The sequence below is a fragment of the Nycticebus coucang genome, chromosome 18, assembly GCF_027406575.1.
Source record: "Nycticebus coucang isolate mNycCou1 chromosome 18, mNycCou1.pri, whole genome shotgun sequence".
Lineage (NCBI taxonomy): Eukaryota > Metazoa > Chordata > Mammalia > Primates > Lorisidae > Nycticebus > Nycticebus coucang.
In genome coordinates, this window is record NC_069797.1 from 21,696,079 (window position 1) to 21,722,153 (window position 26,075).

Here is a 26,075-nt window from a genome sequence, read left to right on the forward strand (position 1 = left end):
ACGGCAGGGGGGAGCGAGTGCCACTGCCTCCCCTCACTTCTCCCTTCGGCTGTGAAGTTTAAGGTTTGAAGGGCCAAGGATAAAATCAGTCCGCTTTTATTCTAGTTTGGAGTACGGTTTCCTTTTCAGCGGAAGTCTGTCATTACTATTCCCCCCCCAAGCTGGAAAATGGTCTATTCTGCGAATCGGTAATGGAGGCGGGTCCGATCGGGTCCTCCCGAGTGGATTCCTGGGGGGGGGGGAGCGCAGGGGCAATCCTTGGTCATGAATATGCAGTTTCACGCTGAATATGCATGAGCAGATCAAGATGGCGAGGCCAATTGCTTGTCCGGAAATAGCTGATACTCATCAAACGGCCTCCAGAGATGAGTGGGCATCTCCTGGTCTCTAATGAGCGCTGTACCGAATCTTAGCCCTGTATTCCCGGCCTGAGCCGCTCCGAGGCCTGCTTCCGAAGGCGACGGGCCGCTGTCTGGGAGAGACCACAGGACCGCAACAATCCGGGAAAAGCAGATTAGCCATGGGGCGGGACACAAAAGTCCTGGGGGAATTGGGGGGGATTGTCAAGGAATCTGAACATTAGGAAATCCTCCACCTTCTAGAATATTTCAGAAATAAGATGGGGGCGGGGATCCCAAGGGATTCTCTAATAAGAGCGACTGTAAGATTTCCAGTCTCCCTCCAAAGCAGAGATGACACCACTGCGCAGCCACATTCAGAGTAATCCTTGTTTGATGTCAATGTCACTGTCACGTCACCACTTCAAGGTGGGGCACAACCAGGAGGAAAGAAAACCGTGGCCCAGGGGGAGGGGTGGGGGGGGAAGAGGCACATTCTCCTCTCCCAATGCAGCTGCTTGCTCTGTCTTCACCCTAACTCCCGGGAAAACGCCAGCCCCAATGCTCTTCTCTCTCCTGCTGAGGGAAGTCCTCCCCATGGCCCATGGCTAGCCTGTCTCAGTCTTTTGGGTCTGCTCTTCAGACTTCACCCCTTAGTTAAGCCCTGATTCCCAGGACCTGGCCTAGCTAGACTCCACATCCCTTGGTCCCCAGGCTTATTCCATGTCTTCCGTGTACTCCCTCCACCAACTCCCCGAGTCACCCATGACTCCAAGAGGTATCCCTCTCCCACACCAGTTCTTTTCCAGTCACTGATTCGCCCAGGTTTGTATTTCAGTCTCTCTTTTCTATTTACCCCTGCCCCCCCAGTCCCCAGGATCTCTCACTCCTCCACCTGCCCTTCCTTCTCACAGCTGAGGTTCTGGGCTGTGATGATGGCAATGCTGCCCAACACAACCCCTGCCCCCATGATGTCAGAAGGTGCCACAGTCTCATAGAGCACGTAATACTGCAGCATCAAGGCCACCACCACCTCAGAGTGCAGGACAGCACAAACCAGGGCAGGGTGGGTCTTGGTAACTGCATAGCTCACACACACAAAGGAGACCAAGGCGAGGATCCCCACTGCTCCCACACAACTCCAACTCAGAGGGTCACTGGGCAGCACAGGGGTCTGCAGTACAAAAAGGCCTGGCACAGAACCCAGCAGCCCCACCAAGCCAAACAGGAAGGCCACTGTTGGAAGGCAGGAGGGGAAGTGCAGAGAACGATAGACCAGAAGCCCCAGTGACAGTGCCAGGCCTCCTAGGAAAGCCAGCACATAGCCCAGGGCAGTATAGAGGCCTGTGGTCCCCTCCTGCAGTGTTCCTAGTCCAGGTCCTACAATGATGATTAGTCCCAGAGTGCTGCCCAACAGTCCACACCAGTCATAGCCGCTGAGACCCTGGCTCTCGAGGCAGAGGGCAAGGAGAGCAGAGCAGACAGTGGAAGAGCCTTTACGAACTGTGGCAGCGTTGCCAGCGGGCACCACCTGAACCGCACTGTAGGCGCATCCAATGCTGAGGACGTTGAGCAGGGCGTGGAGGCAGGCCCGGCCTCGGAAATCAGGAGGTCCCAACAGTGGGTCACCACGCAGTTTAAGTAGCAGGGCAATGGGGAGATGAAAGAGGCATCGGCAGATGAGCAGCTCCAGTGAGGGCAAGTGGGAAGCCTGGTAAGCCATACGGGAGAAGGGGCCCACGAAGCCAGCGGGCAGGCCCCCACCCAGCAGGGCCACAAGCAGGCCCTTGGTGGCATCAGAGGGCCGGCAGCGCTGGTGCGAAGGGAGGCTAGGCGGAGTGGAGGGCGGCGATGGCTGGGTGAAGTCAGGCAGGTTGAAGTAGGGGTGACTGCCAGCCTGTTACGGAGAAAGGAGCTCAGGCATAAGGGGAGCCATAGCCTAAGGAGACTGGGGCAGGGCAATGTCAGGCTGGTGGTCTAGGGCCCTGTGGGATAGGAGAGGGGCAGGCTCTCTTGCTGAGGAATTCTTAGGAGCTAGAAAGGGCCCGAAAGACGTATGATGTAGTACAATGTGGGCCTGGAGCATCTAAAGCAAGCAGCAGGGAGTGAACAGTCCTGAAGCATCATATTTCTCTGGGTAAGTTGTTCCTGGGAGGAGAAAAAGGACTCAGGGATGCTCTGTTGTTTTGAGGAAGGGGAGGTGGCCTCAGATATGTGTCTGTGTGATGTCACAGGTTCCAGCAACAACTGGGTACACCATGATGAATTTCATTTTCAGTGTCTCTAGGGTAGCTGGGAAGTTTCATGGAAGAAGGGGAAGGGGAGCAGACAGGAGCTACATGGGAAGAGTGTTGCCATATGTTCCCTTGCCCCCCACACTTACCATCTTTCCTTGGACTTCCTCCTCTCCTCCTGGCTCAGGGGGCCTGGGCCCCTCAAAGCTCCAGCCATTGTGACCTGGTTGGAGTGGGGGTGGGGTTCTTCTCTGGAACCTTCCTCAGAAGGTGGTGGGTGGGCCTATTTTCTCATTTGATTCCAACTCTCCATGTTTTATATTTTTGTCTCCATGCCTCCAAAGTTTGATTCTTTTCTTCTCCTTATGACTAGCTCTGTGGCTTTAATTTGTTTATGTCTTTGCTTCAGAAAGATCTTAAGAAAAGGGGCTCTGAGGCTGGCTCTTTTGTTTTCTGAGTTAATTTTCCAACACCAGGGAGGAGTCCTTGAGACTGGTGTTTTGTTGGTGCTGTCCCAGTAGGCCCACACCCAAGGCCTCTTCATCTATACCCAAAGTATATAGATATGCATATTTCTGCTGGTGGGGACAGCATTACAAGCTAAACGTTCATTTGCATTTGTGCTGATCAATGATGTGTGCCAGTGCTATAGGACTGGGGCCTTCTTTGCTGGTGGCCTGGTGGGGGGTCCCTGCGCATTGGTAGGGAGTATGTGTGTGTCCAGGACTGCCCTTGTGAGTCTGCTGCCCCTGGGTCATCTGCCATGTTGTGTGTCTGCGACCTGAGATCGTGTGTGTTTTGCTCTCCGGTGGTGTGTACTGCTGAATCAAAGACCTGCAGGAGGAGTCCCTTCCCAAGGAATGGGTGGTCGTGAACCCCTGCGGGGGGGCTGCAGGGAGGCCATTGCTCCGCTCGGTGTCCGCTCCACCCTGTGGCCTAGCGTGGCGCGGTGGCCAGCGCAGATCCGTCCCGGCTAAAGCCGTCGGACGCTCGGAGCCTTGTGTTGATGTCGGCTGCGCAGCGCCTGCCTCCTCTCGGCGGCGGCGGCGGCGGCGCTGAGGGGGGAGACTGTTTCCGGGGGTGGGGGTGGGGGTAAGACCGGGGCGGGGGGGAGCGATGATGTCAGCGGCGGCGGCGGCGGGGCCGGGCCGGGGCCAGGCGCTGGGGGGGCCAGGGCCGGGGCCGGAGCCGGAGCCGGAGCTGGAGGCGGGCAAAACCGGAGCGGCCGGGGGCGGCCACGGTGATGAGCCGGGTCTGGCGGACGCGGCGCCATCGCAGTCAGGTGGGCCCCGGGGCGAACCGGGCAGGGCCGGGGCGGACCGGAGCCAACTGCCTGGCCCCCTCCAGTTGCTCGGCGCCGTGGGGGCCCAGGCTGCGCCCCGAGTCCGGACAGCTAGCCTTTGGAGTTGACCTGGGGGCTGAGGGGTCGGGGTCTGAGCCTGGCCCCGCCCCCGGGCGCGCACGACGCTGGGGGGCAACTAAGGGGGCCCGGGCATGGCGTCCGAGCAAGTATTGGCGGGGGTACGCGATCGCCTGGGGCGGAAGAAGGGGCTACGCTCACCCCCTTTTGAAGGGTTAATTCTGCAGCCTAATGTCCCCCTCCCCCAATGGGGCAGGTTGGGGGTGGAGTGGGGCGGGTGTGAGCTGGGGCAAGCGCTGCAAGCTGCTGGGAGGGCTATGGCGTAGGAGCCAGGCGGAGAGGGGGAGGGGTGGGCCGCCCAGCGCCCTAGAGTTGGGGTGTACAGGGTGCGCTGGGTGAACTGGGGCCCCGGAACCGCCGTGCCGTCGGGGCACGGTTGTGGCTGTGAGTTTTGGAGACTGTGTCTCGTGCTGTGTTGTGGGTCAAGGTAAACCTCTCCTGGGCACCACCGATTGCTGGTCTGGCAGCCAGAGATCCGGATAAGGCCCTCCCTCGGCTACAGAGATAGAAAGCTAGGAGAGGTGTACAGTGTTGTAGGGCAGAATCCACAAGATGTGGCCCTGTGGCTTTGGGTGACAGATGGGCATTCTAAGCAAGACACAATACGCTGAGGGTAGAGTTTGTTTAATGTGGGATTGTATGTGTGTTTTCTACCAGCGTGTGTTTTCTTGCTTGTGTCTTGTGCTGCACGCATGAACTGTTTATGAACTGTTTTCTGCACAGCTGGTGTAGTGTGTTGTGTTGTGGAGGGCGCCAGAATGCAGGTGTATGTGCCTATTTGGAGGGAGCGGTCATGGACCTTTGAGTCAGAAGGCATCACATCTGAGTCCCATTTCTGTGGCCTTGCTGAGGTATGGTCCAGCTGTGGAGGGCAGGCTAGTGGATGAGCAAATTGCACAGCTAGAACTCAGATCTTGTAGATCATGAGAAGAGTGAGAAACCCCAGGGTGTGTCTTGGGTGCCTGTGGGTTAGCTGACATTGGTGTCAGGGGCTCAGGGTGGGATGTGCCTGTTGTGTTTGTGGGATCCTAGGCAGCCAAGCCAGATGAAGGTCTTGTGTTTTCAACATTCTCAACAGGATTCTTTTGTGACGTTGTTTGTGGGAGCCTGTCTGGACTGCTGGGCTGGGACGCGAGCTGGTCAGAAAACACATGTGGGGAGGGAGGTGGCGTGACAAGGGCAGTGTGGGCCTTAGATCCAAGAGACCAGCTGAAAGCTGTGTGTGTTTGTGTGTGTGCCTACCTTCTGTGTATTTAAGTGGCCATGGGGATGCAGGGAGGCCAGGGGGATATGCTATGAGGAAGGTGCCAGATAAATGTGGGGCAGAACAAGGGCAGCAGGTAGAGGCATGGGTGTTGTGGGGTGGCCTAGCTAGTCTTCTGCAGAGTCTGTGTGCTTGTCCCACACTGGCCCGCCCGGCATGTCAGGGTCACCCAGAGGAGAGACTGGGCGGCTGCAAGGGAAGTGAGCTTAGACAGAGTGGCTCCTTGACCATGTTTATGTAAAGGCCGGGTGTGACTCTTGTCACTAAAATGGAAAAAAGAAATGTGAAGTTTTCAGCCTCCTCCTGCTTTGCCCCCTCCGTCTGCTCCCTTGTGGGTCTCTCTGACGCACACTGGGCCCCACTCCTGCAACTGTGGAAGGGCCTTGGAATGGAATTTGCTCAGTAGGCAGATTCCTCAGAACAGGTTTTCCCTTACCTTTGGAGGCTGGGCCCTTATGTAGGGGTGTACATGCACTCCAAGCCTGCACACCACTCTGTACTGCGTCTGGACTAGCAGGGAGGATGTGTATCCATGGGGGACCACTTCCTCCAGCACAGGGGCTAGGAGGGGGCTGGATGCTGTGTGAAGCCTGCACAACAGGTGCAATGACAGTCTGGTGAAAGGAAAGGAGCCCGAGACTAGAGCTGAGTTCTGGCAGCTCTACCACTTCCTCGCTGGCACTTTACTTGGGTGAGCCTCTGTTCCTTATCTGTAAAATGGGGCTAATTACCTGTCTTACCTATCTTCCAACAGCACATGGGAAACGGACCTGGAAATGACTACAGTTTGGGGGCTATGCCATTACCAATCCTGTCAGCCTTCTGCCAGCACTGAAAATCCCCTTTTCAGGACTTTCCTAGTAACAATACCAGCAAACACTTTTTTAGCACTGTGTACCAGGCACTGTTCTCCATGCAGCACTGTGGAAGTAGTTCTGATTACCTCTCTTTTCAGGTGAGGCAGCTGAGGCCCAAAGAAGTTAAGTAATTTGCCCAAAGTCCACTTAGTAAGAGGTAAAGCTGTATTTGAACCCAGCCAGTCACTTTTAACATCCTGTGTTCTTAAACTGCTGTACTCTGCTGCCCTTCTGGAGCATTCAGCTGACCTTTCTGGACAACCCTCCCCCCAAAGACACATATGTGTTCTTCTCCCCAATTTCTGCATAACTTAGCATCTGTAACCAATCCATTTCAGAAAACTGGTATTCTCAGAGTCCCAGCTTGGTGCAATGGGGGTGCTGGCCATAGGGGCAAAAGGTTGGTGAGTCAAAGGAGAGACTGTCCTTATTCTGTGGCTCAGGGAGTGCCAAGAGCAGGTAGCATTTGGGTCAGATCTTAACATTTTGAGGGGATTTAAGAAGAGACCAGGGTGCTCAGCCTGTAGCTCAGTGGCTAGAGTGCCAACCACATTCACCAGGGCTGGCGGATTTGAACCCGGCCCGGGCCTGCCAAACAACAAATACAACTACAACAAAAAAATAGCCAGGCATTGTGGTGCGCGCCTATAGTCCCAACCACTTGGGAGGCTGAGGCAAGAGAATTGCTTAAGCCCAAAAGTTTGAGGTTGCTATGAGCTGTGACGCCAAGGCACTCTACCAAGGGTGATATAGTGAGAGTCTGTCTCAAAAAAAAGAAAAGAAAAGAAGAGACCAGGGAAAGGGCATTTCTGGCAGAACAACCAACACAAGCAGAGACATGGGGGTGTGGGACATGTATAGGCTAGAGAGCACCCTGGGTGTTTTTTTTCATTTTAGAGATAGAGTCTCATTGTGTTTCCCAGGCTGGATTTGAACTTTTGGGTTCAAGCAATCCTTCTGCCTTAGCCACCTGAGTAACTGGAACTCTAGGTAAGCACCACAGTGCCTGGCTCACATTGGGTGTTTTTTTTTTTTTTAGAGACAGAGTTTCATTTTGTCACCCTCGGTAGAGTGCTATGGCATCACAGCTCACAGCAACCTCCAGCTCTTGGGCTCAGGCGATCCTCCTGCCTCAGCCTTCTGAGTAGCTGGGACTACAAGCACCTGCCACAACACCCAGCTATTTTTTATAGCAGTTTGGCTGGGGCTGGGTTGGAACCTGCCACCCTCGGTATATGGGGCTGGCGCCTTACCCACTGAGCCACAGGCACCGCCGGACACTGGGTGTTTAAAGAGAGAAAATGCAAGGCAAGATAAAAAAGGAAGATTGAAGCTAGACCAGAGGCCTTAAATGCCTGCTAGAGGAATTTGAACTTTATTCTGGAGTCAGCAGAGACCAGTAAAGGTTTCTGAGCCCAGGAGTGAGATATTGACCCTTGGTGAGAGGAGAGCAAGTTGGAAGAAGATTACTCTGGAGACTGAGGGATGCCTGTCAGGCCATGGCCTGGGACTGTGGATTAGTTACAAGGACCTGAGCTAGTTTGGGGACCAGAAGCAGGTTGAAAGAAAGGCTTCTAGAGCTATTCCCAAGCTCTGCTGCAGTTAACAGCCAGACTTATGATTGCTGGATGTGGAGCAAGGGAAAGGGTGGAGTCAGACATGACACATTTAGCACTTAGCACGTGAGACCTTGTGTGGTGATTTATGTAACCAGCTGGCTGGCCATAGGCCCCTTCAGGACAGGTTCCAGCAGTAATGGCAGAGGGAAGGATTCAGTATTTGGGGTCAGCTTTTGGATTCAAATCTTGACTGCTACTTCCAAGTTGCATGACTTTGAACAAGGTATATCCCTTTCTGAGCCTCAGTTTCCTGCTCAGTAAAATTGGGATAATACACCATTATTCCAAGATGGTCTTTGAAACAAGACAGTTTGATGATGCCAAAGATGGAGCATGGAGTTTTCTGCCTTATGGGTGGGTGGGCCTTCCAGGCCAAGGTATCTCTTCCTGTCTTTAAGGTGAGATGTCATATCTGAGAATATGTTCCCAGTGACCCCCAAGTCTGAGGTAAACAGTCTGGTGTTAAGTAAGGTCCTACTGTTCTCAATTCTGTTGTTTTTAATGGATTACTCCTTGGAATGTATGTATGTGTCTGTGTTGGGAGGAGTTGTGTTCTTTATAAACAAAGGTAGAGAAACAAAAAAATGGGTGACCATTTTGAGGATATCACTAAATGAGGCAATGCATGTAAAGTCCCTACAAGTGTATCAGGCAAATTGTGAGCACCCCAGAAGTAGACAAATTATAACCATCATCCCTACCTTCTGGCAGGCAGACTTTGAGGGCAGGTTCATTCATTTCCAAAAAACGTTCTACCTCTCATTATGTGCTAGTCACTATTCTAAGGACTGGAGATACCGTAGTGAACAAAGACAAAAATCCTTATTCTTTACCCTTGGAGCTTACATCCTATTTTTTTAATTTTTTGAAACAGAGTCTCTGTTACCCTGGGTAAAGTGTCAGTCCGTCTTAGCTCACAGCAACCTCAAATTCTTAGGCTCAAGTGATCCTCTTGCCACAGTCTGAGTAGCTGGGACTACAGGCATTCACCATAACACCTGGCTAGTTTTTCTGTTTTTAGTAGAGATGGGTCTTGCTCTTCCTCAGGCTGCTCTCAAATTCCCGAGCTCAAGCAATCCACCTGCCTTGGCCTCCGAGAGTGCTAAGATTACAGATTTGAGCCACTGTGCCCATCTTGGAGCTTATGTTCTAGACATAAATGAGCAATGTTTTACTAAGTGTGAAGGAGAAAAATAGGGTAGGATGGGGGGCAAGGAAGGCCTCCGGAAAGGTGACTCTTAAAGGAGTTAAGGCTTAAAGGACGTGGGCAGCAAAGCATGAGGCTATCTGGAGGAAAGAACATTCCAGTTGGAGGGAACAACCAAGAGGTTGAGCATGTCTGTGACTATGCTAAGATCCTTAGTAGCACTTCTTAGGTGAGAAAGGTAGTCAAGAGTAAAGAAACAGTAAGAACAAATAAAACATTTAAAACCACAGAGCCACCAAACTTACCACAAAGCTCGGTTTCTGCCCCTTTTTCTTCATCACTTACCCCACCATTTTCTGGGTTCTAAGATCTAGGTATTGCCAGTCATTTGCTTCTTTAATCTTTTTCTTCTTCTTCTTCTTTTTTTTTGAGACAGAGTTTCACTATGTCACCCTCCGTAGAGTGCCGTGGTGTCACAGCTCACAGCAACCTCAAACTCTTGGGCTTAAGTGATTCTCTTACATCAGCCTCCTGAGTAACTGGGACAGGTGTCTATCACAATGCCCGGCTATTTTTTGGTTGCAGTTGTCATTGTTGTTTAGCAGGCCCAGGCCGGGCTTGAACCCACCAGCCTCAATGTATATGGCCGGTACACTACTCAATGAGCTATGGGCCCCACCCTTTTCTTCCTTTCTTTACTTTGTTGGACCCATCAAGGAAAGAGAGACCACTGTGAGGCCAATCCAAGATCCTGAGATCTTTTCTCTCTCTCTACATTACAAAAGTCACACGAGTTAAGCCCAGTTTAACCATGCAGAGCTTGGAGAGCTAGCTCATTTAATCTTTACAACAGTGCCATTAAGTGAGAACTATTCATCATCCCTACCTTACAGAAAAGGAAACTGAGAAGGAACAAAGAGGCTATGTAACTTGCCCAGGGTTACGTAGTGAATATCTTCTCCACCTTCCAAAAGCCCTTGCAGGGCAGTGGCCAGTGATAGGGCATTTGAAGTTAGGAGAGCTCTGTCCTAACCCCTATGTGCCCTCAACCTACAAGGGAGGAGTTTACAGTATTCAATTTTTCTACACCAGTTTCGTCACTATGGTCATTGTGAGTGTTGAAATGAGGTGATGCAGATAAAATGCTTAGCACTCTACTTTGCACATAATAAGTATTTCATAAATGGCAGCTACAGAGATCATAATTATGATGATTCTGGGTGATCTCCAATGGCCAGACCAGTTTTGGGTCTTTGTGGCTCTAAAAAGTCTCATCAGGCCTTGTTCAAGCATCAAGGTAGTCTGCACAGAGCCGTGCATCTGTAGGCACCAAACACACCACGTATGTATAGTTGAACAGGCCTGGTCGAGGGGGTAAGTAGGGACTGAAATTGAACCTTGACTTTGCTCACCTATGCAGGGCTACTGCCTCCTCTAAAAGGAAGGGGACTTTCTTCTAATTTTCAGAAAGGTGCCAAGTGGATTATTGGTGCCCTCGTAGGGGCTTTCATCATGGTATAGTGAGGTCATCAGGAACACAGGCTTTGGAGCCAGACTTACTGGGATCAGAACCCAGCTTTGCTACTAACTGGTCATATGTTCTTGGGTGAGCTATCTAGCATCCCTGAAGCACAGTCTGTCATTTTAAAGTGGGAAAGTTAAAGCTAACTGCTATCTTTCAGAGTGGTGATGAGGAGCAAATGAGATGATGCAAATAAAGCAGTGACTCTTGGGTTCCCAGTGGGCCAGTGGCTATCATAGAAGGGAATGGGAGGCCTGAACATCAGCCCATGGATATGGCAGTGCTCCTTTCCCAGGATTCACAATTTAGCAGTTGATGGGAGCACTTGACCTAGTAGCTGATCTGTGCCTGGCAGTCAGGGTTGTTAAAGCTTTTGAATATCACCCCTGTTTATGACCTTCTTTTTCCCTGTCCAGGACAGAGGTCAGAAAAGTTTTTGGGGGCCAAGTGCAGTGGCTCATGCCTGTAATTTTAGCACTCTGGGAGGCTGCTGAGTCAGGTAGATTGCCTGAGTTGAGGAGTTCCAGACCAGCCTGAACAAGAGTAAGATCCTGTCTCTACTAAAAATATATATAAAAAAAAAAACTAGCTGGCTGTTGTGGCAGATGCCTATACTCCCAGCTACTCCGGAGTCTGAGGCAAGAGGATCAATTGAATCCAAGAGTTTGAGGTTGCTGTGAGCTATGACACCATGGCACTCTACCCAGGGCTAAAGAGTGAGACTCTTGTCTCAAAAAAAGAAAAAAAAAAAAAAAAAACGAGAGAGAAAAGTCTTTTGGGGCATATGAAATGGGTTATGTGTTGGTGGAAGACCATTGACAACTAATAGTTTGTGTGATACATGGGAAAAGAACATTTTTTAGGGAATTGTATGAGGGACTCTGGATGCAGAATACCTCTAAAGACATGTGTGATCCAGAGCATTTGGAAGATGCCCCCAAGGAGAGAAGGGTGTTTCTGAGCTTCATGGAGGGCGGATGAGAAGGGCCCAAGAGCTCTGCTCTCCGGTCAGGAGGCCTGGATCTGCGAACAGACCTCACCTGTTATTACCAGGTCTGTGTAACTTTGGATGCCACTGTATGGCTCTGGAACTCAAATCTTCAACTGAAAAATGGATACCCAAGGCCCTGGAGATCCCATAAGGGACAGCCACTGTGATGTGGTTTCTGTGCTGGTGCCTGTCACAGCTTGCATTTGGTTGCTTACAATAGATTGCTCGCCTTTGGATGAGGCTCCCAGCAACGTTGAGGTAGGGGGCCAGGTGTGGTGGCTCACGCCTGTAATCCTAGCACTCTGGGAGGCCAAGGTGGGTGGATTGCTTGAGCTCACCGGTTTGAGACCAGCCTGAGCCAGAGTGAGACCCCGTCTCTACTAAAAATACAAAAAACTGAGGCAAGAGGATCGCTTCAGTCCAAGAGTTGGAGGTTGCTGTAAGCTATGATGTCGCCATGGCACTGTACCCAGGACAACAGCTTGAGACTCTATCTCAAAAAAAAAAAAAAAAGTTGAGATAGGGGTTGAAATTCTTCCCTTTGGGCAGCGCCGGTGGCTCAGAGAGTAGGACTCCCACCCCATATTACTGAGGGTGGTGGGTTTGAACCCAGCCCTGGCCAAACTGCAACAACAAAAAATAGCCTTGGGCGGTGCCTGTGGCTCAGTCAGTAGGGTGCCAGCCCCATATACCCAGTGTGGTGGGTTCAAACCTGGCCCCAGCCAAACTGCATCAAAAAAAATAGCTGGGCCGCTCAGCCCAGTGCCTGTGGCTCAAGTGGCTAAGGCACCAGCCACATACACCTGAGCTGGTGGGTTCGCATCCAGCCCAGGCCCGCCAAACAACAATGACAGCTGCAACCAAAAAATAGGCGGGCATTGTGGCAGGCGCCTGTAGTCCCAGCTACTTGGGAGGCAGAGGCAAGAGAATCGCTTGAGCCCAGGCGTTGGAGGTTGCTGTGACGCTATGGCACTCTACCCAGGGCGATAGCTTGAGGCTCTGTCTCCAAAAAAATAAAAAATAGCCAGGCATTGTGGCGGGCACCTGTAGTCCCAGCTACTCAGGAGGCTGAGGCCAGAGTATCGTTTAAGCCCAAGAGCTGGAGGTTGCTGTGGGCTGTGACACCATGGCACTCTACCAAGGGTGACAGAGTGAGACTCTGTCTCTAAAAAATCATAATAAAAAAGATTTTCTCCCCTTTTTAAGCCAAAGTCCCTAAGCTACCAGGTCTTAATAAGGAGTAGGATCCAAGCTGCCTCATTCTTGCTTTGGTGGCCTTTCTAGTGCCCTCTGGGGCCTAGAGCAAGCTGGTGTGTGTTTGTGTCAGTGGTTACCTGGGCAGCTGGGTCAGAAACCCCATCTAAGATTTATGGGGCTTGGGGTATGTGATGTGGTCCCCTCCTAATTTGAATATCTACCAAATTAGGTTCAATAAAAAAGCTCACAGGAGTCAAGCCCACAGGGATGGGGAGGTAGCAAAAAAATTTTAAACTCACACAAATATATTCTGATATGTAAATAAGACCATTTTGATAACATGCAAATCTTTTATTTCCTCTGAGCCCTAAGGTTGGGCCAAAGGGACTTAAGAGTGATCTGCCAGGCTTCCCTAAACCTATGGGATTGAACTGTGCCGCTATATTGTTTGGAGATGAATTGGGAATATACAAATTATCTTGTTGCTGTACTGCTCTGGTTCAGCAGATCTGTATGAACTCCTAGGTCTGACTGGACACAAATAAACAAGTAACCTAACAAGACTCCATCAGGGTTTGCTAAATAGCCCAGATGTCCTTTCTGACTCCAACGTTGTGGTACTTCCCACTTCCTGGGGTCCTTTCCTTCCCAGTTCCTTTCCTGAGGACCCTTTCCTGCCTCTTCTTCTAGGTTCCCCTGACATGGTTTGTTTCTCCACAGAAGGAAGAGGCCCGGAAGAAGGGACTCGCTGAGCCACCCCCCGCTCTGCTCCATGTTGGCTGTGCTCTCAGGTAAGAGGGTGCTGAGAAGACTGCAGCTAGGAAAAATTAGTCCGTAGGCAGCAGGCCAGCAAGGGCAGCCATTTTGACTGGGCTGGAGAGTTCTGTGAAATGGCTATCAGTAGTTGTGGGAACTTCCTCCTCCTAATCAAAAGTTTTCCACTGCTTAGCTCTCTAGGCTGTGACTTTGGAGGTCATGACCCCTTGGCCTTCACCATGACCTCAGGTATCCTTGGCCTTTTCCAGCCCCAGAAGTTGGACATACTGGCTCAGTGCCCGTAGCACAGTGGTTATAGTGCTGGCACATGCGTCGAGGTTGGCGGGTTTGAACCCAGCCCAGGCCAGCTAAGCAACAGTGACAACTGCAACAAAAAAATAGTCAGGCGTTGTAGCTGATACCTATAGTTCCAGCTATTTGGGAGACTGAGGCAAGAGAATTGCTTAAGCCCAAGAGTTTGAGGTTGCTGTGATGCTATGGCACTCCACTAAGGGTGACATAGTGAGACTCTCTCTCAAAAAAATAAAAAAGAAGAAATTGGACATACTGCTCCAGGACATTGACCAGACGGGTGGCTAAGGGTTAACTTCTGTGACCTGAAGTTATTCAGCCTTCCATTACTTTTTGACCAGCAGCCCTGACTCCTCATAATTTACCTCCCTGATCTTAGAGGCTACTGCCCTCTGCTCAGCCTCTGAGACTCTCTCTGGCCTCCTCTCCTGCTGTCTAGGCTGGCGCCATGCCCCCTCCTGCAGAGGTGACGGACCCATCCCACGCCCCCGCTGTCCTGCGTCAGCTCAATGAGCAGCGGCTCCGTGGCCTCTTCTGTGATGTCACCCTCATAGCTGGAGACACCAAGTTCCCTGCTCACCGCAGTGTCCTGGCTGCTTCAAGTCCCTTCTTCAGAGAGGCTCTGCTCGCTTCAGCCCCACTGCCCCTCCCATCAGTTACTGGGGGCTCAGCTCCCAATCCTGCTGCCACCACAGCTGCCTCTTCCTCCTCTTCCTCGTCTTCCTCTTCCTCCTCTTCTTCCTCCTCTTCTCCTCCTCCAGCCTCTCCCCCTGCTTCATCCCCACCTCGGGTCCTGGAACTCCCAGGGGTCCCAGCAGCTGCCTTTTCTGATGTCCTAAATTTCATCTATAGTGCCCGGCTTGCACTACCTGGTGGTGGAGGGGATGGGGCAGCTGTAGCAGAGATTGGAGCTCTAGGGCGGCGTCTGGGCATCTCCCGCCTGCAGGGCCTAGGAGAGGGAGGCGATGCCTGGGTCCCTCCTGCCCCAGCCCCCATGGCCACCTCACAGCCTGAAGATGATAACTTTGGGCCTGGGCCTAGGCCACCTGCGGAGTGGGAAGGTGACAGGGCTGAGGCCCAGGACCCTGACTTGCAGTCCTCATTGCCCCGGCGGTCCCTTCCCTGCCCCCGATGTGGAAAAAGCTTCATCCATCCTAAGCGGCTACAGACCCATGAGGCCCAGTGCCGACGTGGGGGTGGCACTCGGGAAGCTACAGGGCTGGGAGCTGGGGGTTCTGGCCCTGGTGGTCCTGCAGGAGTGGATGCCTCAGCTTTGCCCCCACCTGTGGGCTTCCGAGGTGGCCCTGAGCACGTAGTGAAGGTGGTGGGTGGCCATGTGCTGTACGTGTGTGCAGCTTGTGAGCGTTCCTATGTGACACTGTCCAGCCTGAAGCGGCACAGCAATGTGCACTCATGGCGGAGGAAGTACCCCTGCCGCTACTGTGAGAAGGTGTTTGCCCTGGCTGAGTACCGCACTAAGCACGAGGTGTGGCACACTGGAGAGCGCAGGTGAGTGCACTGGGGTGAGGGCAGAGGGTATAGGGACAAGGGAGGGAATGGTAGTGCATGGGGCCTAGAGAGTCAGCCTGAGACTAGCCCTGCTCCCCCTCACATCCCCATCTGCCTGATACCAGTCAGCACCTCTTGTGTATGTCCCTTAGAAGGAAAGAGAAAGTTGCCCTCACAGGAAGGGAGTTATGGGCATACCCAGCAATAGTTATATTTAGAATAGGTGCTTTGTATGTCCATAATGTGTCCCTGTTTGTAAGTCACTTTCCTATTTCGTCATTTGGGCTTCAGAAGAAGGCTTTGTGAGTTAGGCTGGATCCCAGACAGAACAGCTGAGGCCGAAGTCTCAAGGTGGTGGGCGCTGCTGAGCTAGGATGGTGCCCTTCCTCCTCAGGATGACAGTGTGAAACAAGCAATGGGAAAGGAGGGTGAGCAAATGGCTCATGAAGTTTCAGGCTTGTGTGGAGGGCAATAGAGGACCTGGGAAGCTGAGGCCCTGGCTTTAGGGACCTTGACTCAAGTGGCTGTGTTCCTGCCCTATTCCCTGCTGTTTTGGCCCAGGTACCAGTGTATCTTCTGCTGGGAGACTTTTGTCACTTATTATAACCTGAAGACCCACCAACGAGCCTTCCATGGCATTAGCCCGGGCCTCCTAGCAAGTGAGAAGACACCCAATGGAGGCTATAAGCCCAAGCTCAATACTCTCAAGCTGTACCGCCTCCTCCCTATGAGGGCAGCCAAGCGGCCCTATAAGACCTACAGCCAGGGAGCCCCCGAGGGCCCCCTTTCTCCAAGCCTCAACACACCGGCCCCTGTGGCAATGCCAGCCAGCCCACCACCTGCACCTCCACCTGCCCCAGAACCTGGTCCCCCACCCTCTGTCATCACTTTTGCTCACCCAGCCCCCTCTGTCATTGTCCATGGGGGCAGTAGCAGTGGTGGAGTGGGTAGTGGGCCAGCCAGCACTGGAGGGTCCCAGACCGCCTCGGTCATCACTTACACTGCACCCCCAAGGCCTCCCAAGAAACGGGAGTACCCACCTCCTCCCCCAGAGCCTACAGCCACACCTGCCAGCCCAGCCACAGCAGTCAGCCCAGCCACAGCTGCAGGGCCAGCCACAGCCACCACCACAGAGGAAGCCAAGGGCCGGAATCCACGGGCTGGGAGGACTCTGACTTACACAGCCAAGCCAGTGGGTGGGATTGGCGGGGGCGGGAGTTCCCCTGCAGGGCCTGGCCGGGGGCCGTCTCAGCTCCAGGCTCCACCTCCACTGTGTCAGATCACTGTGAGAATTGGGGAAGAGGCAATTGTCAAGCGTCGCATCTCAGAAACTGACCTTCGTCCTGGGGAGCTGAGCGGAGAGGAGGTGGAGGAGAGTGAGGATGAAGAAGAGGATGATGAGGATGAAGATGAGGATGAGGAGGAATCAAAGGCTAGTGGGGAGGACCAGCTCTGGAGACCCTACTATTCCTACAAGCCGAAGCGTAAGGCTGGAGCTGCAGGAGGTGGCAGTGGTGGCAGCGGGCTGCCCCGAGGCCGCCGGCCACCACGCTGGAGGCAGAAGCTGGAAAGGAAAAGCTGGGAAGAGACCCCAGCAGCTGAAAGCCCAACAGGGCGTGCTCGCACAGAGCGGAGGCACCGCTGCGGGGACTGTGCCCAGACCTTCGCCACCCTGAGGAAGCTGCGAAAGCACCAAGAGGCCCACTGTGGAGGCTCCCACAGCTCCCGAGCTGGGCGGAGGCCTTCCACTCGCCTCACCTGCCCCCACTGTGCCAAGGTGTGCAAGACAGCAGCTGCCCTGAGCCGCCATGGGCAGAGACATGCTGCTGAGCGGCCAGGGGGCACCCCCACACCTGTCATCGCCTATTCCAAGGGCAGCGCTGGCACCAGGCCAGGGGATATCAAGGAGGAGGCCCCCCAAGAGATGCAGGTCTCCTCATCTAGTGGGGAGGCAGGCGGTGGGAGCACTGCTGCTGAGGAAGCTTCTGAGACCGCCTCACTCCAGGACCCTGTTATTTCTGGGGGTGAGGAGCCCCCAGTGATGGCAGGAGGGGGAAGCTATGCATACCCACCTGTGCAGGAATTTCCACTGGCCCTCATTGGGGGCAACCGGGAACCTGGAGGTGGCAGGGGAAAACCTGGGAGTGAGGGGCCAGGGGGTGCTGGTGAGGGGGACCGGATGGAGGGGATGGGGGCTGCCAAAGTCACCTTCTACCCTGAGCCCTACCCACTTGTCTATGGTCCTCAGCTCCTTGCTGCCTACCCTTACAACTTCAGCAACTTGGCTGCTCTCCCAGTTGCTCTCAACATGGTCCTACCTGATGAAAAGGGTGGGGGGGCCCTTCCTTTCCTACCAGGGGTCTTTGGCTACACAGTGAATCCTCAAGCAGCACCCCCTACTTCCCTAACACCACCCCCCCCAACTCTTCCTCCGCCAGTTCCCCCTAAAGGAGAAGGAGAAAGGGCAGGGCTTGAGAGAACCCAGACGGGAGATGTGGGGTGAGCTTTGGGGCCAGAGTCCCCTTTTACCAGATGCCACCCACCCTGAACCCTCCACCACTACCAGCTCCCTGGCCTCCCTGCCCCTTGGGAGCCCCTCCACACACTTGTGCAGGGACTTGGGGGCCCCTGGAGCTCAGGGGTCAGGCTGCTTTGTGTGAGATTGTAGTTTTCCCATCTCCTGGAAAGGGGTCTTTGGTGGTTCCCCTTCTCAGGCTTCCTCCAGAGAATGGCCTCCATGAGGGGCCGGGCCAGATCCCATCCCTTCTCCAGCCCTTGGGGCAACTGAGCAATATACATATCTGAATCTCTACTCACAGCCCCCACCAGCTCTGAATGTCTAACCTGCTCCTCTGATTTGTAAACCTAGGGGGAAACCATCTCTTTCACTTAATGATCTCTCCCCTTGTTCTGAAGCTTTCTCAAAGCCTTTCCTCAGATGCTTCCTAGCACATTCCATTCTTTATGGCCCAGGGCCTGGACCAGACCATTGTGAAACCCAACTCCACCTACCTGGGAGCATGGCTTTGGATTCCACTCTTCCCAAGGGTGGGTTTCTCTGTCCCTGTTTCTTTTGCATTGAGATCCCATGCCTTCCTTGGCTTCCATGCCTTTGGATCTTCTATATTCCTCCCTATTCTCCTAGATCTGGAGATAGCCTCTCCCAATCCAGGTCAAGGAAGTGTTGGGGGGAAGGCTACCCTTCTGATCATAGCTGAGCACTTTTCCCAGCTCAGGGCAGGGAAATCTTGGCCCTATCTTGACCTTCAAATCCAGTGAGCCCGAGATTCTTCCAAGGCAGAAGAGGTGTATAGGTCACACCTCCTCTTGCCTCTACCTATAGCCTCTTCTGGGCTAAAACAGATTTGGGGGCCAGGAGGGAAAAGCTCCATCTAAGATGGAGAAGGAATCTACTTTCTCCCTGTTTTTTTCCTGATGGTTTCTCCCAGACTAGACCAAATAGCCAGAAAAAAGATGGGGGTTGGATGGGTGGGTAAGCCCAAGATTTGCACATGACCTTCCATCCTTACCTTTACCCTTATCTTTCCTCACCAATCACTCCAGATGGTTTTGGGGGAACCATTCTACTCTCCTGGTGGGCTCTGGGGTATCCCCACCAACTGTCCTTCCAAAATAGCACCTTATACCCCATCTTTGACTCAGTTCCCCATACCCAAAGATCCCAGCCTAGGGATGGGGTGCAGGGACCATGTCCCTAATCCCTAATTTGCACTAGTTAACCCTGGTCAGGGGTCCCTATATTTCCTTCCAGTGGGGGAGATGAAGAAATGTTTGCTCCTAATTCTCTTTGAAAACTGGGCCTCCTTGCTCTGTGATTGGATGGACATTTCCCATCCCACCCACTTCTTCCTCAAAACAAAACAAAACAAACACAAAAAAACCAGCTCCCAAGGGGACAGCCTGTTTGAGGGAGCAAATTTGACAAATGGGAATTAGAGGAGTGCAGTTTTAAAAGGGGAGAAGTTGCTGTCATCAAAATGGCAGCCTTTCCCCAGCTACTGTTTTTTTGGCCAAGATGGCTGCCCTCACAGCAGTTGCTGGGAGGGCAAGATCATGGCTTCTGGAGGGAGGTGAGTTTAGAGGAGGGCCAGGAGCATCCTCCTTCTCCCTCTTACCCTCCCAGCCGGTAGGAAAGGGGAGGTTTTGACAGGCTCCCTGAATGTTAACCATGAAGGAGTCACTCCTTCATTCCTCTGTCTCTTTGCACTTTTCTTGGTCTTGGCCACAGCCTGAGTGAAGAGTTTTCTACTGAATGTACCAAGTTCCAATTTTTAAGGGGGCAAAAACTTTCAAACAGGGAAAAATGAAAAAAAAAAAAATCACTGAAAATTCCCACAAATCTTGTTTCTGGCACTTTAGAAAAAACTGCGAAAAAATACGTAATAAAGAATACATATATATATAAACACACAAATTATATATATATATATATCTATATATACAGCGGAACCACAAAGAGAGACTGAGGAAGGCCTAAAGGCAGGGGGCAGCTATGATGGCAGTGCCCCATATCCTTAACCTGTACTCCTCTGAGGCAAACAGGCATGGGAGAATGGAAGGGGTTGGGGATGGACTAGGGAATTTGAATTTCAGAATAGGTCAAAATTCTAAACTATGGACATTTGGGGGAGATTGTAGACATTTATTTTTTTTTTAAATATTAAGGAATATAGGTTCCAGATTTCGGTGTTTCTGGGCAACAAATGAGATTGTGGCTAAGTGGAGATTAAAATATATGTATTTGAGCTGGGAAATTTGACTATTGTAAGTTTGGAAGTAGAAGATTTTGCAGTTTCATCTTTTGAAAATGATTAAGTTTTGTCAGTTTGTGCCCTCTTTCCTCATGTTCCCTGGGAAGCAGGGTAGCAGCAGAGTGGGAAGGCTACTGGTTCTGTGCCACAGCACGCAAGATTTAGAATTCTACAGACTCTAGCTCTATACGTAGTGAGGATCCAGATTTAGAGAAACTGACCAATATTTATCTCCGCATTTGTGTGTGTGTCCAACTCTCTAGGCCAATAAACCAACAAGAAAGACAAACTGCTCCATGGTGGGATGCCAGGTGCAATTATTTGCGTGGCTGGAGGGTCTGGGGGAAAGGGACATGCTAACCTTGTTCCACAGGGTTTCCTGGGAATTGTATTCCTATGCTCTCTCTTAAAGACAAAAACAACAGCAATTTAGGTATGAGGACTTGTTGATTCTAGGTATCACTAATTGCTGTAGCCACTAGACTCAAGCTGACTCTGATCCAGTTTCCAGGCAAGACCATTAACAGTCGAGTTCACATAGCCTACTGTACACAACTGCTAGGTCCATATCCAGAATGGCCCTACCTTAAATGGGGAAAGGAAAGTGGGGCACAAATTGTGCAATGGCCATAAGACTTTCTTTTTTCCACTCCCAGCCTCCCCATTGGCTTCAACTCTTTGCCCCTCCTCCCATCCTCTATTTTTTCTAGATATAGATAACATGGAGAGATACAGATACCATATATACAGTTAAAAAAAGATGGGCAAGTAAAATGAGTGAAGCCAGTCAGGTGGACAGGGAATTTGTGGAATTCTGGCATAAATAACTTGACCAGAGTAGGCAGCCACTAATCAGCCATAGCAGATTGTTGACAACAGGAAACCCAAGCCTGGTGTTTCTACAGTTTTTCAATATTTTTCCACAAAAGCCAGGAATCTGTTTTTGGTTTTTGTTTGTTTTTTTGCAGTTTTTAGCCGGGGCCGGGTTTGAACCCACCACCTCTGGCATATGGGGCGGCACCCACTCCTTGAGCTATAGGTGCTGCCCAAAAGCCAGAAATCTGGCTCGGTTCCTGTAGCTCAAGTGGCTAAGGCACCAGCCACATACACCAGAGCTGGCAGGTTTGAATCCGGCTCGGGCCTGCCAAACAACGACAACTACAACCAAAAAATAGCTGGGCATTGTGGCAGACTGTAGTCCCAGCTACTTAGGAGGCTGAGGCAAGAGAATCGAGGAAGCCCAGGAGCTGGAGGTTGCTGTGTGCTGTGATGCTATGGCACTCTACCAAGGGCAACAGCTTGAGGCTCTGTCTCAAAAAAAAAAAAAAAAAAAAAAAGCCAGAAATCCACATTTCTTTGTGAAATGTTCAAATTTAGAAGTAGCCAAATGGTCAGGCATAGTGGCTCACACCTGTAATCCTAGTACTTCGGGAGGCCAAGTTGAGAGGCTTGCTAGCAATGAGTTCAAGACTAGTCTGAGCAAGAGTGAGACCCAGTTCTACAAAAAATAGAAAAATTAGCTGGTGTAGTGGTGCATGCCTGTAGCACGTAGGATGAAGCAGGAAGCTTGCTTTAGCCCAAGAGTTCAGGTTGCAATGAGCTGTGATGATGCTACCATAATCTTGCCCAGGTGACAGACCGAGACCTTGTCTAAAAAAAAATTAAAAAGTAACCAAATGATTGAATTTAAAACTGTCCAAGCCAACAACATGGGCCAAATAAAACACACCAGTTTGCAACCTCTAATATATACTGTATGCTACTTTTGTTCTCATCTCATGATTCTCAGACAATGATATATTATATTGTTAGTTTCATTTTACTGGTGTGAAAACAGATTTAGGGAAGTTCAGGGGCTTGTTTGAGCACCAAAGCTGCAACTTTGGGGTCTTCAAAATGCTTTTTTTCTTTTCTCATTACAAATACATGCTTTTAGAAATAACCTTTTTTTATGCTAAAGATAGCACTCATTACAAAACATAATTACAGAAATGTGAAAGCAAAAATGACCACATCCCCACATGCAAAAGAAGCACTATTAATTGGTGTATTTCATTCTAGATTTTTTCCCCCTATTTATTTAACAAATGTTAAGCATTTAATATAGGTTAGGACCTGTGCAAGGTGCTGGGAATCTATAGTGAACAAGACACATTTCCTAACTTCATAAGGTTTACAATCTAGTTCTTGTTCTTTGTTCTATTTAATTGGGGGCCTAAGTGTTGAAACCCAAAGGAACTTCTTCAAGAGCCCAAGGAATAAATAAGCTAATAGTGCATTTCAGGTGGGTTCAAGGCACCTGTCAGCCCAGCCCTCAGTTCCACTTCAGCTTCCTGCCCAGAAACAAAATAAGAGGGCTGGATTCCTAGCGAAGGAGTTAAGATACTTAGAAAGACAGGGCTTGTCCGTGACGCCGAACTCTCAGTTCAGCTGGCCCAGGACCAGGTGTCGGCCCTCCAGATCTCAAGGAAAAGGGACAGGAGGGGGCAAGTGGTACGTGGCGTCCAGGAAGATGACCAGGGTCCCGACGCTCGTGAATATGATGAAGGTCCACAGGAAGAGGCGGTCCACTACCATGGCTACAAACTGCCAATCCTCCTTCAGCTGGGGGACAGGCAGAGAAAACTTCTATTTCCTGAACTCCGGGCCCAGAAACCCAGAGGAAGCCCACCCTACAGCACCATTTACCCGGCCTGGCCCTCCTACCGCCGATTTGAGCTGCGCAGCAAGACAAACTGATCGCCGGTGATAGATGGGAGTAAAGAACCAGTCGGAAAGTGGAGGGCAGGACCAAATGAGGCAAATGCCCAATCAGAAATGAAAGTGAGCGCATGGGCGGAATTTGAGGGTGGAGCCAAGGCCACGAAGACCGTGCCCCGGTTCAACTCTCATTGGACTTACCGCATCGTGGTCTTCCTGTTTCTGCAGCTGCCGAGCGATGTAGCTAATCGAGGAAAGGACCTCTCGTAGCTCAGGAGGTAGACTAACAGCCCGGTTTGGACCATCGATAAATCGTCGCAGGTCCGGGGCAGGCAGTTGCAGCTGGAACCTGGAAGAGGCGTGACTGTATGGCCACGCCCCAGGAGCTAAGGCAAACAGCCAGCGGCGGCAACATACGCCCGGCTGCAACTGCCTCCCGCAACAACTTACTAGTACTCAACACCTGAGAAGCGCCTTCAGGCTCTCCCCGAAGCAGTGACCTCTCCGGCTTTCTGCAACTTCTCCCACCCCTCTAAGCTTTAGTTCCCACCTTCTTACAGTGAGCAGCGGAGGGATACAACAACTCCCATGATGCGCAACGCAGCATCTACCGGGAGTACGCATCGCCTGCTTCCGCAATCTTCTAAAAACCGTGATTTCTACCTCGCTTCTGTGTGGATGATGAGTGTAGGTCCTACCTGTCAGGTTTGGGGAACAGAAAATCACTCGCCGGCTTCCGGATGAAATATTCATCTGTTCCCCGGCCCCAGCCACTTCCCGGAGAAGAAGAGTGAGGGGGCTCTGGCATCTGATCTCTCTCAGGTTTGGGCCTCTTCAGACCCAGATACAGAGGGAGCTTGTGAATGAAGATCTGCAGAGTGGAAGAAAAGGAGTATTAGAGGGTGCTCTCCTGCTTTCAGACCAGAAGTGAAGTAGACAATCACCCTCGTGTGGTGCGTGCACATAGTTCCACAGAGCAACGTGAGCAAGGAAATGCAGCCACACAGCCTTAAGACCTCTTTAGCGTGGAAAGCATCCTAACTGGAAAGAGAGGTTCCAGGGGCTTCCACCCTGATAGTACCTAATTCTAAGAATGTTTACCTGGAACCTAGGGTAGGCAATATGGATGAAGAGAGTATGGGATCTATGAAATGATAATTATGGGAGGGCAAAATTAATTGTGCAATGTTTCAATACCCAACAGGCTTTGGCACTTCAACACGCTGCTACCACGTAGCTATAGTTCTCCCTAAGAACTGTAAAAGGGAAGTTGGGGACGGTGGGAGGGAAGAGTGATATCTCGACAAAAAGCTGAGTGTTGGAACTGGGAGTTAACACAAATTGGAGGAGGATATCTATCTTACCTGCCGGACCCAAAAGGGCATTTGGTGGGTGTGAGGTGAGCGGTGGTGCAGGTTGAGAACCACAACACTAAAGATGACTGAGAAGGTGACGAGGACCATGGTGAACATAAGGTACTTGATAATAATGGGGACCGCCAGCGAGGTCTCAGGCACTTTGTCTGCCAGCAGCAGCAGGAACACAGTAAGGGTCAATAAGGCAAAGATTGAGAGCCCCATCTTCTCTCCTTGGAGGGCAGAGGGGAAGGCAGAAGAATTAGACTTTGCCAGAAGGAAATCTCTATGGCATAGTCAGTGGCCATTCAAAGACGGGCTTTTGGAAGTGCCATTTGCATGCAAATTACTCCCACATTTGTACCTCCAGCATGGACTTATTTCCTGAACTCCAGATTCATATCCACCTGCCTACTCAGCCTCTCCACATGGATATCCAATAAACATCTCATACTTAACATGTCTAAACCCTGGCTGGGTGCCCGGTAGCACAGTGGTTACGGCACCAGCCACATACACGGAGGGTGGTGGGTTGGAACCTGGCCGGGGCTAGCTGAACAATGACAACTGCAACAAAAAATAGCCAGGCGTTGTGGCAGGCACCTGTAGTCCCAGGTACTTGGAAGACTGAGGCAAGAGAACCGCTTATGCCCAAGAGTTTGAGGTTGCTGTGAGCTGTGACGCTATAGCACTCTACAGAGGGCGGCATAGTCACACTCTTGTCTCAAAAAAAAATAGTCTAAAACCTTATTCTCTAATTCTCATACCACCAAAGCTGCCCCTCGCCTACTCTTCCCCACTTCATAAGTGACAACTCCATCTTTCCTGTGGCTCAGGCCAAACTCTTGAGTCAGATTCCTCTCTCTCTACTATCTCAATCTGTCTTCTTCCCACCCACCCCCATTCAATCCATAGCAAACCTTATTGGGTCTACCTTCAAATATATCCTGAAACTGATGACATCACATTTATCATTACTACCCTGGTCCAAATCACATATTTATTTTACTATAAATCCTGTTCTTAGGCAAATTCCTGCCTTTTCCTTAGAAGTCTCTTTCATCTGTCCTACACATTCCTTACCTGTGGTATATAAGCCCTGGGACTGAAGAGTAAGAGTGCTTGTGATCCACCATCTTGAGGCTGCCTAAGATAGGACCTTTGTTCATAAGTCCCTACGAAATGTTTCTATTTTTTTTTTTTTTTTTTGAGACAGAGTCTCACTATGTCACCCTCAGTAGAATGCTGGGGCGTCACAGCTCACAGCAACCTCAAACTCTTGGGCTAAAGCAATTCTCTTGCCTCAGCCTTCCAAGTAGCTGGGACTACAGGCTCCCACCACAACACCTGCTATTTTTAGAAGCGGGGTCTCGCTCTAGCTTAGGCTGGTCTCAAATTTCTGAGCTCAGGCAATCCACCCACCTCAGCCTCCCAGACTGCTGGGATTACAGGTGTGAGCCACCGCACCCGGCCCCCTACTTAATGTTTCTTTCTGAGAAACTGAATTTGTCAGCCTCTTTCTTCAGCCTCTCTTTTCCCTTAGCCTTTTGAGGTAGGTTTGTATAAACCTGATCACCAGGGACCACCTTCATTAGAATATAAACTTCATTAGGTCAGATGCCTCTTTTATTCACTGAAGTCCTCCCAGTGCCTAGCACATTATAGATACTCAACAAATGTTTCATGAAATTAATGGACCAACCGTTGTAGCTTTTTGAGGAACTATGTAGCAAATTGAAGGATCTAAAACTGAAGTATACAAGGATATGCCAGGTAGCTGATTATTCCTGTGGCATACAACAGGCATTACAAACTACAAGAAAGGTATTGAAATAAATAACTTTTGTGGTCTGTTCTACTGTATTCTCATAATGTTGGGTTCCAAGATTTGTCCTGTTCTAGGAAGAAGTATGTTCTGGAGCTGTAACACTCTCCTCTTAACAGAGGACTTGGTGCTGTAGATGGGGAAAGTAGAGTTGTTTGTGGGGGGGGAGCAGGGGTTTGGGACAGATTATCACTCTGTTGCCCAGGCTAGAATGCCATTGTATCAGCCTAACTCAAAACAACCTCAAACTCCTGGGT

General features: G+C 51.1%; 3 protein-coding genes and 1 non-coding gene across 9 annotated transcripts in view; 1 reads left to right on the plus strand and 3 right to left on the minus strand.

Annotated features, from left to right (window-relative positions):
• On the plus strand, positions 1-20,235 carry ZBTB4 (zinc finger and BTB domain containing 4). 5 transcript variants are annotated; one of them, XM_053567948.1, is made up of 4 exons: positions 1-63; positions 13,310-13,380; positions 14,097-15,166; positions 15,728-20,235. In XM_053567948.1, the coding sequence occupies exons 3-4, from the start codon at positions 14,106-14,108 to the stop codon at positions 17,667-17,669; spliced, it is 3,003 nt and encodes a 1,000-aa protein (XP_053423923.1). In that variant the 5' UTR covers positions 1-63; positions 13,310-13,380; positions 14,097-14,105; the 3' UTR covers positions 17,670-20,235. The 5 variants fall into 5 exon arrangements, with proteins under 5 accessions (XP_053423923.1, XP_053423921.1, XP_053423925.1 ...); XM_053567946.1 differs by lacking the exon at positions 1-63 and adding an exon at positions 3,693-3,854; XM_053567950.1 differs by lacking the exon at positions 1-63 and adding an exon at positions 3,867-4,093.
• Positions 240-2,849, minus strand: SLC35G6 (solute carrier family 35 member G6). The gene is made up of 2 exons (XM_053567956.1): positions 2,722-2,849; positions 240-2,235 (listed from the first exon to the last, which is right to left on the minus strand). Exons 1-2 carry the CDS (start codon positions 2,722-2,724, stop codon positions 1,222-1,224), a joined length of 1,017 nt encoding a protein of 338 aa, XP_053423931.1. The 5' UTR covers positions 2,725-2,849; the 3' UTR covers positions 240-1,221.
• Positions 9,578-9,708, minus strand: LOC128571428 (small nucleolar RNA SNORA64/SNORA10 family). The gene has a single exon (XR_008375843.1). It is a non-coding gene; the product is annotated as a small nucleolar RNA SNORA64/SNORA10 family (small nucleolar RNA).
• CHRNB1 (cholinergic receptor nicotinic beta 1 subunit) overlaps positions 19,829-26,075 on the minus strand; it is a 12,771-nt gene continuing 6,524 nt past the window's right edge. For both annotated transcript variants that reach the window (XM_053567953.1, XM_053567954.1), the window contains 4 exons: positions 24,003-24,226; positions 23,337-23,509; positions 22,840-22,987; positions 19,829-22,542 (listed from right to left, as the gene is read on the minus strand). In XM_053567953.1, the coding sequence (XP_053423928.1) occupies positions 22,402-22,542; positions 22,840-22,987; positions 23,337-23,509; positions 24,003-24,226 (686 nt within the window). In that variant the 3' untranslated portion in view covers positions 19,829-22,401. The remainder of the gene's footprint in view (positions 22,543-22,839; positions 22,988-23,336; positions 23,510-24,002; positions 24,227-26,075) is intronic.

Excerpts from the sequence above, each read along its gene's own strand:
- ZBTB4 (XM_053567948.1), top strand. The coding sequence starts at position 14,106 with ATGCCCCCTCCTGCAGAGGTGACGGACCCATCCCACGCCCCCGCTGTC. Across the intron at positions 15,167-15,727 it reads TGGCACACTGGAGAGCGCAG|GTACCAGTGTATCTTCTGCT; the intron begins GTGAGTGCACTG and ends GTTTTGGCCCAG.